Here is a 19,015-nt window from a genome sequence, read left to right as displayed (position 1 = left end):
CGGTTTTCCGGGCCGGGCCGGATGGACCGGCCTCCTTCCTTTTCCGGGCCGGGCCGAATGGACAGGCCTCCTTCCTACATAATCTAACCGGGCCCGGGCCGGATGGACAGGCCTCCTGCCTACATAATCTTCAAGGATCTCTATAGAGTCATACAGTAGGCTTAATACAGTACACAAAGTAGTAGTTTAGCTAGAAGATCAGATAGCCAAGAGCAATGTCATGTACTCCTGTTTGTGCAATTATTGTCACATCAAGCAAACAGAACAACAAGCTGATATACAACGACAATATCATTATTAGAAGTTTATACCAATTCATCTAATAAACCATTCAGTTTACTGTCCATTTGTAGTAACCTTAAATACCTGATGTTCAATAGAGTTCCATCTTCCTACATAATCCTCAAGGATCTCTGAGATATCATAAGGTAGGCTTAAGACAATACAAAGACAGTAGTTCAACTTATCAATCACATAGCCAAAAACCACTATCACTTCACCTTATTGACATCCTCCTCAGGATCGCGAAGAGTTCCAAACATCCAGTCCATCCATATAGTATAATGCCCGTAGTTGTGGCGATAGGTTGTATGGTGAATAGTATGGTAACCGGCACCCATAACAGGCCATATCTTGCCATGAATGCAGTCATGAATGTTGGCTGTCCAAACTGCCTCGATGAACAATAGTGCGATGTGGGTCATGAAATGAGTGGGTACAAGAAACAGGCATATGACATGAGGAACGGCTTGCAGGATCCCGTCCAAGGGATGGAAGGCTAAACCTGGAAAACAAAATGGATGGTCGATATGCAGCACCAAATAACAGAATCTTATGACGTATAGTTTAAATCTAGGGTTAATTGCAGATCAACCCTTGAACTATCGCCACCCTTGCAGAAAAAGAAATTTGCTTTTCGACAAATAGATCGCCTGTAGACTATGTTACCAGGTACTTCTAATATGAAGCTGTACCCATGCCCGACACATATCCGTTCCAGTACCTGTATTCAAACTTCTTGAACACTCCTCGCATATATACATACATTTATTCGGGTATGTACTCAACTATACAATACATGTTTTAATTTAAAACACTTGTAATACATTTTCTAGACATATCCTACATTTCACATCTACTTCTCGAAACTCGTTGGACATAGCTCAGCTTCCGAATTATAATTTTGAAGGGTTGTTTGGATGTCTAGTTTAAAAACTAGTAATTTTTCCAATTTATAATCCACATAATAAAAGAAACACGAAATTGTTATAGGAGTTTTAATTATCATCCTTGTTCTCATATAAATTATTAATTCCGCTATATAGTATATGTGTATATAAATATTTATATAACCATGTCCATGTACCCTACCTTTTACAAATTTCCCGTGTCCCGTACCCGTACAGGTATCCACACCCGAACCTGTACCCATGCAACATAGCTGGTAGGTAAAAGAGTCAGGAATGTATCTGCAAGAATAGATCTATTAGGCATCTATATGCAATTGGGTTATCGTGCAAGGGGTCTATTCTCAATTAACCCAAGTTAAATGATAATTAATGTAGACAAAAGTATATAGTTCAGAGTGTGCAGTTCTTTAAGGAACTATAGTAAGATCGAGCAACATTAACCCATGATGATGTGTCATTAGTTGTAAAAGGTCAAGATAAATAATGACCTAAGCATCTGTTTTAAAATAAATTGTACAACTAGCTATATAAAACTACTAAAATACAAAAGTAATTTAAGTAAATTATAAAAGGTCAAGACAAATAATGACCAAAGAATCTGTTTTAAAATAAATTGTACACCAAAAATATAACAACTTGCCCTGCCATATAAAACTATTGAAATACAAAGTAAATTTAAATTTAAATTGATTAAACATTTTAGGTCGAAAGTGGGTGGGTCTAAAAACATATGAGCATAAAACTTTGGTTTATGGACAATACTCTTTTTAGAAGTGGGTGAGTTCTAAAAAAATGAAAATTTATGAGTTTATAAGCAAAAATAATCTATATGACGCGACATTAGTGTGAAAAGAGAAATAATAGTATAAGCATTTTGTTTAAAAATGCATCACATAACTAATCACTTGGAACAAAAATATAGTATTCTACTGGAATATAGCGCCTAAGTTATAGGAATATAGCACCTTACAACTTATACCAAGCTGTTAAAATTCTTCCTTACAATGTAAACCAAACTGCTAAATTATAAAGTGGGTTTAAAATTAGTTTTCTAAAGTGTTTTAAGTCTAAGAGTGAATTGGAAGCAGGTAAGTTTAAAAATAAATAGGGATACAACTTTAGGTTCATTGGCAAAAAGTCCTCTTTGAAAGTGGGCAGGGTTAAAATAAATAGAGATCGGTGTTTTAAAAATACGCCGATTTTATCGATTTATTGCCGATATGTAGGGTTTGGGCTTGGCCGATACGATTTTTGTAAAAATATATCGCATATAGTTTTGGGTCAATTTTTCCTGATATATTGGTGTAAATTCAATAAAGCGGCCGATTTCTCGTGGACTAAAAATCGCCCAATTTTCTACAATTTACATTCTAAGTGAACTAGTTCGGGTTTGGGGACAAAACCCTTTTTTTTCCATACCCAACCCGCATATACTAAACAAAAATAATGCTATTCTATTCTATTTTGCATCCACTAAACAAAAAAAATTGATGTGATCATAAACATGTGTTATTTGCGTATTAGTATGTTTATTTTTCATTAAATAGGCTTAGATTAGATTTTAAGATATTATATTATATATGCACTCCATCCGATATAAGACTCCGGTTTTTACTACTCATCCCCGATATATCCTGATAATTGGGATCTGATATGAATTTTAGTTATCCAATATATTTCCGATAACCAATATTTAAAATGTTGATAGAGATAAAACTTTTGGTTTATAGACAAAAGAATCTTTGAAAAGGTTGGCTCAAAAGTAAATTGGGCTATAACTTTGGGTTTATAGGCAAAAACCCCATATTAAAATTTTGGAAGAGGAGGGACTCAAAAAGTAATGGGGGTTTAAAGCATTAGGTATATAGGCCAAAAAATACTCATGTATGGGTTTAAAAATAAATGGAAGTAAGACTTTGGGTTTGTAGTTGAAAAAATTTACAAAAACTTTTGGTCTTGCCCAAATTTGAACTCTGTACCACTTGATTCTAATCTTAGTCATTCCAATGACTACGTTGTCTTCTAGTTGTAGGGAATAAGCACTGTTCATCCCCATGAACTTTAATATATAGTATAATTTAATGAAAACCAGTAGAAAAGTTATGAAGGGTGGAGAAACTTATCATCAGTCTGCTATGAATATAGTTCCGTATTCGGGGTAGGAAGTAATTTGGCGAGTTTCAAATTTTGGAATTTGTGAAAGATATTATGTCAATTCTGGAACTAGTTATCAAAAGATTGGTTCTACAAAATAGATAGCAATGAGACATTACTATTTTGATGCATACAGAAAACTCTGTTACCAATATATAAGGAAATGAACTGTGCAGAGCTCTTGGGGGTATAACAGTTGAGTAACATGCCAGTGTTCAAATCCTACATTGGGCCCAAATAAGAACTCGAAAAGCTAAAATTTCTGATTAAAAGAATGTGACTTTTATGAATCATTTGTAGCGCTGATAGCGAATAACTTGGTAAAAATCAGTCAGACAAATATAACATGAATCTGTTTACTGTCATATAAAGATTAGATCATAGAACATTTATGTTGATCTAAATTATAATGCTAGGGGAGTAAAATATCATTCAATGTTTATTAAACCCTAGTAGGAAAAAAAGCAACATACATTATTATATAACAATCTTAAAGGTCATATTCGCATACAAACAAAGAAACTAGAATATAAAAAATGATGTCAATATTACAATTATTCATATTCTTTTTTATATCTGTCATGTAACTTTGTATAAATATGGTGGTGCAGTGATTTTTAAATCTTGTTCTTATAGGCCTCTAATGAAATAGAGAATTGTCCATATACTTGATAATTTTTATCTTAATTGGCTGGCAACAAAATTGCTTGGTTTGCTGATATAAACAATGAGAAAATGGTTATGAATTGGTATTTCCTCAAACTAACAAGAGAAATTCAAGGGATTGAACTTTTCAAATCGGAAAATTTTTTAGGGAAGGGGGTTGATAAATTTCCTAATATACCTAAGAAGAGAAATTTTGGAGTTTGACCAGTCTTCAAATCAAAATTGGTAAAGAAAAGCTGGAGAGCACACCCAAAACAATCTGAGGTTTAAAGTTCCCTAACATTTCACCAGACCTATGCCGATCCATCATAACCAATCTGTGATGGGTATAGTTTCGCATCAGTTATTTAAATGGCACCTTCTAGGTTAATTTCATGTTTCTATATTCAACCCATTAGGCCAGATAGCAAAAAGAATTATTATCATATAATGGTATGTGCCTGGTGACTACTAAATGAGTCCAGCATACAGCGTGAAGGAAACATCAACAGCATTAATGTAATAATGCATGTAAAAATCAATTAAAGGGAACAACTTCCAGAAGAAAACTATTTAGTAGCTTCTCTGAAATGAGAACTCTTCTGCTAGCTTGGCATAAAGATAATAAACTACTAATACTACATAGAAAAAAAAATCATCATAGGCATATCCTACGTAAAAGTCCGTGATACTGTATTGCATGCATTTGGTACTGCACTCAGTGCACTGAAGAGCCAACCGCAAGCAACTAAACCCACATTAAATATAGGTAGGTTCTGGGCAATATCAGATACATATCTGAAGAAGATCAGCAACCTTAACTTTCTAAGTGAAGTAATATATCTTCGCAAAATGGGAAACCGTCCTGACCCAATCACTTGAATAACTGATGATCCTGATGCATTGGATATATGCTTTATGTCTGGATCCAATTTAAACTCTATATATCAAATTTAACTCTATGCAAAACCATCCCCCGTCCTTCTCTTGAACCCAACTCAAATAACTCAAGTGTTGATGCTTCAAAACCCTTCTGAGCAAGTTGCAACCAGTCTGAAAACCTCTGCTTTACTACTAATGTTGCATATGTACTCTCACGGGCCAGTGTCCTAAATATATAATTGTATGTGTGCTCCTGCATGTGTGTTCTGATATAAAAAAGCGAGTAGGGAAAAAAAGTTGGAGAGATGAGGACATTTTACTTCAATTGTACGTATACATGTGTGAGGTCCATAATGGAACAAGGGATATATGGAAGCATCAATCAAATTTTATACACAAAATATTAATCACACAATATCCTTAGTAAATAAAATCGTTTAGAACACATCCCATAAACAAAAGTCATCCATTAAACTTCACAACACATTGGCAATAAATACCACATTCTATGTAGATAAGTTTCTCTCAAAATTGATTTAATAAACAGTGTTGTTTGGCTGAAAATATTAAGATTACTAATGGAGTTACTGAGAATATGGGTACTGTATTGGGTATCTTTTTCCCCTGCATGATTATCTAGATGGTTCTAGAGTAAAATTAGCACGAATGCATTGCAAGGACTTTTGTAAGATTTAGATTCATGCTCAAACAAAAGTGAACAGTAGAAAAGCTAAGTCGCTTTTCCATCATCACATCTACGGATTACAGATACAAACTAAACATCCTATATTATGTCCTAAACATTATACTAGCAGAACATCCCAGAAAAGATGGATGAAATTATGAAACTTGAAACCTTTAACTAAATAAAGCTTATTGTAAATATTTAACCAAAAAGTGTTGCTCGGAATCAATTAGCATTTTGGAAAAAGAAATGGTAATATTTTTACCTGCAAATGGTGAAAGTGTGTTCTGCTTATTATAAATATGATGTGTGGCATGAAGATGCTTGTATAATGGCTTTATATCATGCAACTCTCTGTGCATCCAATATATCCCAAACTCGCAAGTGACTAGATATATAACCAAATAGATGATGTACAAGGGCCAACCAACTTCACTAACACTTGAATAGCATCTTGTCCAGCCACTTTCAACCATGAACTCTGACAGTGTTGGAAGAGCACAGTACCATGGCATAGCTTTCATTGCAACTTTTATTTGTAAAAGCATGGCATGGTTTGAAGGAATTGCATCTGGTCACAGATAAATGTATAGAAATAAGCAGAGGGTAATGTGGCAGAAATATCAGAATAGTGTTTTAATATGCTAAGGTGTATGAAGCTTTCATGTGAACCATTTAAGAGTTTTAACTGCCAAATAATTTGAAATAGAATACCGATGGATATAGAAGGCATATGTTCTCTGGAGAATATATGATCGGTCCTATGTAACAAAAGCTTAACAGAAACCTCTTTAAAGACTATGCACAATACAGAGAACTTCAGAATAGTATATAATTGAATCAAAGAGAATAAGACATAAAATCATATAAGCGATCATTGCAGTAAATCGCAAAGGGGAGGGGATTGCATATGTTTGGAAGCATTACCATGGTCATGAAGCAGTTTTATTTCTTATCTTTAAGATAACTATATATACATATATAGTAAACGGGGCTGGTGTGTCACCCCACCTTCTTGGTTAGTAAGTTGCTGATATGGTGCACATCCAAAAGCCCCTACAGCCCACATCATTAATACATCATATGGTACGTGAATTTCTGGATGTGTAAACACCAGTGTTTTAAATATCGGCCGACATGTCGGACATGTCGGCCGATATGTCGGATCGGGTGGTCTAGCGGTATGAGTCGGGCTAATTCAAGTCGTATATTGTTTTTCAAGAGGAAATCGGAGATATCGGGTATAAATCGGACATGTCGGCCGATTTTTCACCTTTGAAAAATCGGCCGACTTCTATTAAAATCGGTTCACAGATGTTTTTGATTTATTGGGTTTGGGTTTTCACAAAACCCAAACCCATTTGACCGCTGCTAACCTTTTCAGGGATTTTTAGAAGCCGAAAACGAGAAAGAAATCATCCCTCAGCCGAAAACGAGAAAGAAAAACACCGCTTGAGAAAACTAGGGCATCGTCAGCCGCAATCTTCAGCGCCTCTTCGACGACATCTTCGACCGACCGCCTTCAATCTTCAGCGCCTCTTCGACGACAGCTTCGACCGACCGCACTTCGACCGACCGCATCTTCGAGTTCCACCGCATCTTCGACCGCATCTTCCTGAGGTATGTCTCTCTCTCCCCCTTTCTCTCTCCCCCCTTCTCTCTCCCCCCTCTCTCTCTCTGAGTCTGAGCGCCTCTCTTGAGAATAGGTGGATTCGGTACTGGGACTTTTTTTTTGTGGGTTTATAGAAAACGAATTGGGTTTAAGTGGCCAAGTGGGTACTGGGACTTTTTTTATGTGTCCTGTGAAGTTTCATGTGGGTTTATAGAAAACGAAATTGAATCTCTTAGTTTTTAGTCATTTTGTCATTTTGTCTAACAACCGAGAATTATTTTGTTTTCTAACAAATTGGGTTTAAGACAGATTGGGTTTAACAACCGAGAATCTCTTAGTTTTCAAAAACAAATTGGGTTTAAGACAGAATTATGAACAGTTTGCAATTATGAACAGAATTAAGACAGATTGGGTTTATCATCTTATGATATAAATATTACATGTTTAAACTTTATAGAGTTTCTACAGAGTTTCTGCTTTTCTTCTTTTTTCTTCTTCATGTGATAGTCTGGTAGCAACTCAATGGATAATTTATTTCTGTTTGCACATTGCAGATTCAGTTTGCACTTTGCACTTTGCTGATTCAGTTTGAAATTGTTGAAAACTTTAAAAGGACTTGTGTTGTCAATGGTTGCTCGATAATGACCGATGCATGGAGTGATCCTAAACATCATATATTGTTTACTTTTTTATGTCTAGTCTATAAAATTTATAAAGTATGCTTATATTGAATTTAGGAATGCTTAGATTACATTTAGGACATGATATTATGCATATGCGCCCACCCGATATGGCAATCCGATATTTAGTCCATGTCCCCCGATATATCCCCGATTTCCGCTATCCGACATGGATTTCAGCCGTCCGACATGAACCCGACATCCGATATTTAAAACCTTGTGTACTACCTCTTACAGTTCAATAGGTAAACATAATTACTAAGTTCAAAGGAAATATAAAAAAGTGATTGGGTATAGTGTATATGAGCTGCCATCTCATATAATAAAACAATCTTCTAAGAGATAGGAGTAGTGAGGTTCACCTACTCCAATGTGACTAGCAGTTGGTGTCACTCATCTAGCTCTTCAGGATTTCTTCTCTTCGAGCCGTATATATCTTTCCTTTTTCTTCCTCTTTTGCCAATTAAAGTTCAAAAGCATAAATATAGTCATACGAGTTGGTCGCCTATCAGAATGTATTTTTAAAATAAGTGAAACTGAAAAAGTCTTGTTCATTCTTTTTTTTTCTTTTTTTTAATTGTGTTAGTAAGACTGCAACCAAAACCAAATAAAGTGTGTGAAAAAATAATTGCGAATTAAAAAAGAAATCTATTTGTAATAGTTTAGATTTTAAATTTAAGAAATAATCAAAAGGCTAGATGACCAATTTGTAATACTCTCCTCCAGTTATCTTTACAATAAATTAGCAACCTAGAGCTAGCAGCTTTAAAGCCCTATCAATCATCAAACATTTTCTCATAAAGCTCAACTTGTAAAACTCATTTCGTCATGCTTATTTGATAAAGCTCAACATCTATCGTCTATCTGTTCCATAAAGAAAGTTTTGCAAAAACAAATCGTATAGTAGTTTCAATAATAATATTTTTCAGGTTTTTGAGGACAATCTGCAAACAGAACAACGCTGACAAGTTGAGCAGGAGAGGGCTTAGTAAAGATCACATGATTAAAATATTGGATTCGGAAGAAAGATCACACAAATCATACAGGGGTTTTCTGTATATGTACCCCTTAACCAAGGTTTTAAATATCGGTTATCGGGGATTTATCGGACGGCCAAAATCCTTATCGGATAGCGGAAATCGGGGATATATCGGGGATAAGTAGTATTTATCGGAGTGATATACCGTATGTTGTGTATATATAATATAATACCCCAAATTGTAATCTAACCATACTCCACTCTTTCATTCTCTCAACCTTCACTAAATAACTAGAGAAAAAACCAACTAAATGGTGAATATTATTTGTTACTACAACTTCAGAAGTTGTGTTGAGGGCGTGGCGTCAATGGAGAGTCCAAGTCAAACTTTCGAAGTCACAGTTGATGATGGCGTCGATGGAGAGAGCTCGGCATCGATGGAGAGCTCAGCGACGTTCAACGTCCTCGAGTCAATCAGATCAGTTGATGATGGCGTCGATGGAGAGAGCACAACATCAGTCGAAGTTGTCAAGTCGATGAAGTTAATGTTGATGAGAGAGCAGCGTCAAAGTTGATAGCGTTGAGGTCAACGGAGTCCGAAGAAGAGCGGAGGCGAGCGTCGAAGTCGGCGGAGGCGAGCGTCAAGGTCGACGGAGTCCAAAGAGAAACAGAGTCAGAGGATTAGGGCAGTGGGCACAACCGCACAAATGAGGGGAGAGAGAACAAAGGATTAGAGCTACTTAATCGAGTTTAAGTTTTATTGTAAAGAACAGGTCGTGTCGGGTTTCAAGTTCACTCAAAAACTGTCCATTACCCAAAATCATAACCTAATAATGTGACCCGATAATTCCGATTTTAGAGCTGCTAATATCGGCCGATAATCACCTTTATCGCCGCATTATCGCCGATAAACCCTAAAAAAAGATAACCGATTTAAATTTCAACTTATCCTATCGAAAAGCTCTCAAAACCGATAACTCGGGGATAATATAGGATTATCGGCCGATATTTAAAACCTTGCCCTTAACTCATTGGTATTTGCATAATCACTATCCAAATCTCAGTATTTGCAGAACAACCACCAATTCATCTTCTACACTGAAAAAATTCCCCCCAGTTCAAACGGTGTTAGTTATCAAATGGATTAGAAGTATTGTTTACTGCTCCCTTTGTTAAAACATAAAAAATCAGCCTTAACAGCAAGTTGCCCACTTGATTCATCTTTAGGTGGTTTTAGTTGTTTCTCAACAAAGGGTGTCATCACAAGCAAGTATAGGGAGAAGCTTGTGGGGGTCTTGACTCAACTGGGTTGAAGGAGGTTGTGTTATTTCATTGATTCCAAAGCAGAAAGGTGGTCTTGATCCGCTGGCTGAAGATGAGATCCAAGGCCAAAACCCACACTAGAGAAGGAAAAAAAATGGGGGCTGAGTTGGTTTATTTTTGGCTAGAAAAGAGCAATGGCTAGGTGGGCAAATAAAAAGAAGGTGACATTTGAGTTTTTTTTTAAGATTGTAACTTGAAAGTAATTAACTGACAAGGATTATTAGTTATTTTAAAAAATTTAACAGAACTGAAGAGTATACCAAGCGAGTATACTCCCTAACATATAATAAGTGAGGGGTATTTTTTTTCAATGTTGATGAATTGGGTTGGGGGTAATTTAGCAAATTATGATATTTGGGAGGTAATTTTGCAAATATCGATGATTTAATGGGTATATATACAAAAAAAACTCATAGTAAACTTAGGTTCCTCTTTCTGGATGTCTAAACTAGAACAGCCTAAAATGTCATGATATAGAACTTTTGTCAACTTCAACAAGAATCGTTAGTTGGATTCAGTATAAGAGACAACTAACACCAAATAAAGACAGCTAACAAGTAATCCAAGTTGACAATTCGATTATGTTAATTTGAACAACTAAGGCAACTACCACCAGGCTGTACATAACAAAAAATGCAAGTTTTTCCCTGATCAGAACATGCTATGTTATGTAGTACTACTCTCAGTTGAGAAAGCTCCCAAAAAAAATTTGATTTTCTAATTAAAATTCAGTTTGATGTCAACCACCTTCTGTACTAATCTAATCCTTTGATATGGCAGCTATAGATCAGGTTGGGGAAAGTAACCTGATAAAGGGGTAAGACGATACACTTTGAACATACGGAAAGAAGTGGCACTGTTGAAAGAACCTAATCGAAAAAATTTCATTCTCCTTTCTAAAAGAGTATGTTCCATCCTTACTTCATGCATAATGCACACAGACATTATCCATTAAAGTTGAACCAAGATAGGAAGTCTGAATATGCAAGAGGACTTCAGAACAGCGCAATAATGATAAAGCAGACAACATTATATACAGTAGACAATCACAACAACACAAAAACAGCTTACCACTCTCAGTGGTATAATCTTCAGATAAATGGCCAAAATTATACATTACAAGTGCATACAAGTGTGGAGGACAAGGGTTCTATAATTTGATACTGTCAATGACTAAAAACTGCAAATGGACTTGAAATGTGTTCTTAGGCCTGAACAGTATTCACCAAAAATCAAACTTCAAAGGATTGCTGTAGGGTCCTTTTGATTCAAAGAAATTTGTATTAGAAACCCATAAGATCAGAGAAGTAATAGAACACAACACGCTTGCTTCACTCATTTTGAAGGTCTCATACTATAAATTAATTTGACAAGCCAAAGGAGCATCAGCAAGTTAGACTTGCTAAGACTATTTGTTATCAGGCAGTAAATGATGGTATAATTACAGGACCCCAGATACTATCAGCATAAGGGACCACAATTAACATATAATCATCAAAATGAATGAATACTACAGAATGCCCAATATCATATTTTTACCTCCTAATCTCCTACAATATCAAAGAAAGAGAGTCCCAAAGTGACCATCGCAAAGAATGTTCTTAAAAAGATATTTTCCACGAGGATTTAACACAAAAGACACAAAGGTAATACTAGTTGGAACAAGAACAATACTGTTAAAGAAAACAGTGATACAAATATAAACAAAATATCCAAAAACACAACTTTCGCCACACAGTGCTGACTCAAAAAAATAAAATTAAAAAAATAAAACTGAAAGAGTGGCAATTTATTTAAAAGAAACTTGGTTCTTTCAGAAAAAATTTGAAGGCAAATACTTCCCTTGGAATTCAATAACGGAAACACATTTAAGATGTATCGGTTCTAAAATGCCCTTCAAGTCATGAAAAACAAGTGGTTTCAGGCTTATTTTCAATCCAATAGGCATAAATTTATGACTGAAACTAGGAGTTCTTTTTTTCTGTAACACTTGAAACCTTACAAAACACGCTATGCAAGGGTTCTGAATTGGTGTAAATATCAAAAAACTGCCATGAAATATTAGGGATTTACTGGTAATTATCCTGACAATTCTTATTTGAGCAAACCACCGCAATTTTTTTTTCACTAAACTACCATGACTATCATAAGTGAAAATTATTACATGACAGAATGTGACTTTTCTGGACAACTTTACCCGCATTTAGTTTGTATAAATACTCTCTCATCCTCAACCTCTTAACAACATGATAGGGGGTACTTTGGTCTTTTTAACTGAACCATCAACACCAGTAGGGGGTTTTCAGCTAATTTGAAAGTTTAACGTAGTTTTTCTAATAAAAAAATAGTTCATGGAAGATTACTGCAAAACCCAAATTTTGATCATAATTGAAGATATACTCAGTCCTTTTTTTGCGTCGGTAGATATGCTCAATTCTAAAATGAGCTAAAGATCAAATATCAGGCGGTTCTAGTTTTATCTGATAATGCCTCAAACAACACAAAGTGGACTCCTGAGAAATAACAGGTTTAGTATAATATCATTACGCAGCAAGTTCGATAAAAAGGCTATAAGATGTATATTTGTGGGGTATGACAATAAAAGAAAAGGATGGAGATGTTGTGATCCCACAACCGGACAGTGTTACACATCAAGGAATGTTGTATTTGATGAAGCCTCGTCTTGGTGGGCTTCACAAAAAGTTGCACTCCCAGACTCTAGTGATCTAGAGGATCAGTTGCAAAAGAAGTTGGGGGAGCCAGGTCAAGAAGGACTATGTCAATCAGAAAAGACAGAATCAAGCTCTTCAGCATCCTCAAAGGAGAATAATCCATGGAAAACCAGTGTATCAAACAACGCCAGAAGAAGAGCGGCCAAGCTACATAGAGGACATCGAGGAAAAATCGGTTGAACAACTTCGAAGATCAACGAGACCCAGAAAGTCGAATCCTAAGTATGCTAATGTTGCCATTATGGAAGATGTGAAGGAGCCATCTAGCTTCGAGGAAGCATACGAAATTGATGAATGGAGATGAGCAATGGAGGAAGAAATTCAAGTTCTACAGCAAAATCAAACTTGGGAGTTGGTGCCAAAACCTAAAGATGTCAATCTTATCTCTTGCAAATGGGTTTACAAAATCAAGACTCGACCGGATGGGTTGATTGAGAGATACAAAGCACGTTTGGTGGCTCGAGGATTCTCTCAACAGTATGGACTAGATTATGACGAGACATTTAGTCCAGTTGTCAAGATAACAACAGCTCGAGTTCTTTTAGCTCTAGCAGCCAGCAAGAGTTGGAAGCTTTGGCAAATGAACGTGAAGAATGCATTTCTACACGGTGAGGTGGATCGAGAGATTTACATGGAGCAACCTACCAGATTTGAGAGCAAGGAAAATAAAAGATATGTTTGCAAACTAAAGAAAGCTCTCTACAGACTGAAGCAAGTTCTGAGAGCTTAGTATGGCAAGATTGGTGAGTTTTTAATTCAAAGTGGATACTCTCTTGCTCCGGTAGATTCTAGTTTATTTGTCAAAGAGACTGCCAATAGGCTAGCAATCATATTGGTATATGTGGATGACTTAATCGTAACTGGAAACGATGACGCGGAAATCCAAAGAACGAGGACAATTCTCTCGGTCAGGTTTTAAATGAAGGAGCTTGGAGATCTCAAGCATTTCCTCGGATTGGAGGTCGACCGAAGAAAGGATGGAGTATTCATGTGCCAAGAAAACTATGCGAAGGACATGCTGCTCAAATACGGGATGTTCAACTGCAAGTCAATCTCAACACCGATGAAGCCAAATCTGAGACTGTTTGCACATGAAGGAAAAGATTTGGAAGATCCAACTATGTATCGACAACTAGTTGGAAGCTTGATCTATCTAACGATGACAAGACCAGATATTTCATTTGCGGTTCGTGTGATGAGCTGATACATGCAGAAGCTAAAGAAGCCTCACTTAGAAGCAATTCGAATGATCCTAAGGTACATCAAGGGTAGAGTTAACTATGGTCTCATGTATAAGAAATGAGAAGAATGTGAGGTTTATGGCTATTGTGATGCTGACTATGCTGGAGATCATGACACTCGAAGATCTATTACCGGATACGTGTTTAGTCTCGGTTCAACGGTTATATCTTGGTGCAGCAAAAGATAATCAACAGTGTCACTGTCAACTACAGAGGCGAAGTACAAATCAGCAATGATGACAGCTCAAGAAAGCAAGTGGTTTTTTCAATTAGTGAGAGATCTACATCAACCCATAGACTATTCAGTAGCTTTACATTGCGATAATCAGTCTGGAATACGATTAGCAGATAATCCAGTTTTTCATGCTATGACGAAACACATTGAAATACATCATCACTTTCTTCGAGAGAAAATTCTTCAAGAGGAGATCGTAATGAAGCCAATCGGGACAAATGAACAAATAGCTGACATATTCACCAAAGCACTAAGTATTTCAAATTTTACAGAATTTCGAAGTCAGTTTGGACTCATGGATAGAGAAGTCACTACTGAGGGGGAGTGTTGAAGTTAATAGCTTCTTCCCCCACCTACCTAGCTACACTAATCATCTAACCCTAATAGTGTTTACCTACCCTAAACCAATATTATAAATAATCTCGTAAGTGTTTTGTGTTAGATCCATCCCAGTAACAGAAAGAGATGAGAGAGAGAGAAAGAGAGAAAGGGAGAGAGTATTTATATTTGAAAGTATAGTGTGTTTATACCACTAAAGAAATAATAACAGTATATTTCTTAGTGTTCACAACTCCTCTCAACTCAACAAGTGATATCATAACTTGTCTTAGAGTACATGTATCTACTTATTGTATGCTCTGTGGATGCCACCAAATATGGATCCTCCATATCAGAAAAAAAATAGATTATCATTTACCCTTTGAAGGTATTTGTTACTATTCACAAGTACGATACTATTCATGAGTGCGGTTACTGTTCATAAGTATGGTTATTGTTCACGTGAAATAGTAGAAGTTATAGCTCGTGATAGAAGCAAGGCGGTCAGGGACCTGCTCTCTCCTATAGTGATCCTATCGGTATTCTTGAATGCCGAAGTTTGTGTTCAGTCCGGGACTGTGAAGTTCGTTGGTCAGGGACCAGACTTGCGTGGAGATATTGAAGCAATACCACGTCACGATAGCGGATCTGGCAAATACGATCACTACACTCAAGAAGCTCAACGGTAATAGATACAACTACTGGGAGACATGTATGAAGTCCTATTTACAAGGACAAGACCTCTAGGAGGTCATCGAGGGTGCTAAAACTATAACACATCGGGAAGCTGGTGAAGCACTAAGAAAGTGTAACATCAAAATCGGCAAGACTATGTATGTGCTGAAGACAGCAGTAGAAGAAGATCTCGTAAACTATATGCGAGATGCTAGAACTCCAAAGGAGGCATAGGATACGCTTGCAATACTCTTCTCGAAAAAGAACGATGCTCGATTTTAACTCCTGAAGAATCAATTGATGACCTTGTAACATAAGGATCTGACTATCAGTCAGTACTTCAAGCAAGTAAAATCACTCTGTTCAGATATTGCTCAACTAGATTCAGATTCTAAAGTATCTAATGCAAGAATGAGGAGAATAGTCATCTACGGTTTGAGACCAGAATATCATGGACTCGTTGCTGCTACACACGAGTGACCGACTCAACCAACATTATTAGAGTTGGAGAGTTTGCTCGTTACACAGGAAACCCTAGCCAAACAAATAGCCGACGTTTCAATAAAAAGCGAAAATGAAGCACTCTTCAGCAGCAAAGAGAGGCAAACCAAGAGACGTGAGGAAAGAGGAGTATGGAAAGGTTGGTTTAAGGAGACAGTCAGGATGGTCATACACCAAACACAACAGCGTGAGGAGCAAGGTGATCGTCGAGCAACGAGACCTGATAGTAGCTATTACAACTGTGGGAAGAAAGGACACTTTGCCATAAACTGTCGTTACAAGAGGAGGCCTGCAGAGGGTAATGCTGCAACATCGCGCAATGCTGCAACATCGCGCAGATGTCAAGATGATGAAGAAGAATGGGATGCCCAAGCATCCGTGACCATCATTGAAGATGTACCAGTCGACGAAGACGATGTTGTTGGTATGGCACTAACCTCGATTGTAGAATCCGAGTCCGTATTTGCAGCGGTTTCAGATCGAGAAGAAATCAGTTATAATAAAAATTAGATCGTCGATTTTGGCTGTTCCATCCACATGACGGGAGATAGGGGGAACTTGTCAACATGAAGGAGTATAAAGTCGGCCGAGAAATTGTGATAGCGAATAATTCAAGATTAGCTATCACACACATCGGAAAGACTACATTTACGTCGCGCTATAACCCGAAGCAAATACAACTACAAGATGTATATCATGTATCGGGTATGAAAAAGAATCTTTTATCTGTTTCCCAATTAACAGCTTTTGGAAACTATGTAGTATTTGGGCCATAAGATGTAAAAGTCTATCGAAAATTGAAGCCACCAGGAGAACCTATCATAGAGGGACGAAAGGTAGAATCTGTCTATGTGATATCGACATAATCGGCATACATAGATAAAGCCAAAAAGAATGAGATGGCTAATTTGTGGCAAGCTCGGCTTGGCCATGTGAGTTATCACAAGCTCAAGATCATGATGGAGAAATCAATGTTGAAGGATCTTCCACACTTGGATATTCATGGAGGGACAGTATACGGATGTTGTCAGTACGGTAAGGCGCATCAATTACCGTATCAGGAGTCGCAGTTCAGAGCCAATGAACCTTTGGAGCTTGTACACTCAGATGTATTTGATCGAGTAAAATAAGAATCAATCGGTGGGATGCGGTACATAATCACTTTCATCGACGATTACTCGAGGTATGTCTGGTTGATTTTATGAAGGAAACGCCTGAAGCACTCTCCAAATTCAATGGTTTAGAGGTAGGTAAACACTATTAAGGGGTTGTTGACTACTGTTGCAAGTTAGGTGGGAGATTAGGTGGGAGAGGAAGCTGCTGACATCAAAATCGGCCTCAGCAACGGCTTTCCTATCCATGAGTCCAAGCTGACTTCGAAATTCTGTAAACTTTGAAGTACTTAGTGCTTTGATGAATATGTCAGCTATTTGTTCGTTTGTCCTGATTGGCTTCATTACGATCTCCTCCTAAAGAACTTTCTCTCGAAGAAAGTGATAATGTACTTCGATGTGTTTCGTCCTAGCATGAAAAACTGGATTATCTGTCAATCGTATTACAAATTGATTATCACAATGTAAAGCTACTGAATAATCTGTGGACTGATGTAGATCTCTCATTAACTAAAAAAGACATGTGCTTTCCTGAGCTACCATCGTTGCTGGTCTGTACTCTGCCTCTGTAGTTGACAGTGATACTGTTGATCGTCTTTTGTTGCACCAAGATATAGCCGTTGAACCGAGACTAAACACGTATTCGATAGTAGATCTTCGAGTGTCATGATCTCCAGCATAGTTAGCATCACAATAGCCACAATAGCCATAGACCTCACATTTTTCTTAGATAATAATACAACAATAATAACAACAACAAAGCTTTTATCTCAAATTTTTAGGGTTGACTACATGAATTTTGTTCTTCCATTCAATTCTATTTTGGGTTATCTCCTCCGTTAAGTAAGCTATTATCATATCCTTTTTAATTGCTTACAACCAAGTTCTTTTAGGGCTCCCTCTAGATCTCTATGTTTCCCAATTTTTTAAGGATTTGGATCATGATCAAATTTTTGGTTCAACAATTTGCGGTCCCCAAAGCAGAAATTTAAGTAATATTATATTTCTAGTCCTCCATTTCTTTACTACATGATCCCCTGATAAAGAAGAAGGCAAATTCACTTTATTTCTTTCCTTTGTAAAAACATTAGATGATATAAATAAAACTGAACGGATGTATTTTCCACTTGCTTCCAAAATCAAAGCTAAAAATAAAAATTCCACGTCCAACAAAATAAAAGACCTACTATAAACCACAAAAAATTGGGTGTTGTCATATTAGACCACTAAATCTTCTTTAAATGTTGATTAGACCCCCCCCCCTTCTCCCTACCCCTCAAAGAAACTTCAAATTTTTAAATTAGACCCCAAATCTCTAAAGGTGGTTTAGAAAAACGCCTGAAATCTTTACCACAGTATGTGAATTGTTAACCATCTTTGTTAAATTGCATTAATACCATTATTAGTTAGGTTTTTTCCTACTCTATTATTTGTCGTTCCCAATCTCTCTCCCCTCCCTCTACTTCCCCAATCTCTCACCTTTTTTTTCTTCTAATCTTCCCGAATACCAATACTTCTCCCTTCTCTTCATCAAGGACATAAAGGTCTAAAGAGAAGTAGACCGATAATAACAGAAAATTTTGAGAAAGTACAATTAAATCTAATAAAATTGTGTTTTATTTAAGACAACTTAATGGATTGAGGATCTAATTTATAAATTGAGTTAATTGCACATATAGTCCATGTACTATCAGTGTTTTGAACTTACTATTTTGTAGTTTTATTTTAGCAGATGGATCCCAGTAAAATTCTTTTGACTCTTTCATTGTAAAATTGTGTTTTATTTAAGACAACTTAATGGATTGAGGATCTAATTTAGAAATAGAGTTAATTGCACATACAGTCCATACACATTAATTTAACCTCGGAGCAATATCTGCCAAATTTTCATTTAGAGTAAAAGAGTAAAAATATGTAAAATCAGGGAGTCCATCTACCAAGAAACTATAGGGTAGCAAGTTCAAGACGACACTATCGGGGGGTCTACGTGCAATTAAACCTAAGATGTGAAAGATTTGTTTGGGAGTTCATCATATAATTAAGGCTCTAGA

At 36.5% G+C, this 19,015-nt stretch overlaps 1 protein-coding gene across 2 annotated transcripts in view; it reads right to left on the bottom strand.

The window, feature by feature from the left end:
* The window catches only part of LOC109844862 (delta(7)-sterol-C5(6)-desaturase-like), a 23,538-nt gene continuing 4,739 nt past the window's right edge, over nt 217-19,015 (bottom strand). The window contains exons 2-4 of one of the 2 annotated variants that reach the window (XM_020414025.1): nt 5,822-6,127; nt 1,372-1,469; nt 646-784 (exon numbers count right to left, since the gene is read on the bottom strand). In XM_020414025.1, coding sequence (XP_020269614.1) covers nt 1,375-1,469; nt 5,822-6,127 — 401 coding nt within the window. In that variant the 3' untranslated portion in view covers nt 646-784; nt 1,372-1,374. Of the gene's footprint in view, nt 785-1,371; nt 1,470-5,821; nt 6,128-19,015 lie in introns of both variants that reach the window. The other variant, XM_020414024.1, reaches the window with a different exon arrangement.

Source organism: Asparagus officinalis, chromosome 6 (assembly GCF_001876935.1).
Source record: "Asparagus officinalis chromosome 6, Aspof.V1, whole genome shotgun sequence".
Lineage (NCBI taxonomy): Eukaryota > Viridiplantae > Streptophyta > Magnoliopsida > Asparagales > Asparagaceae > Asparagus > Asparagus officinalis.
This window is presented reverse-complemented; position numbering and strand designations above follow the sequence as displayed.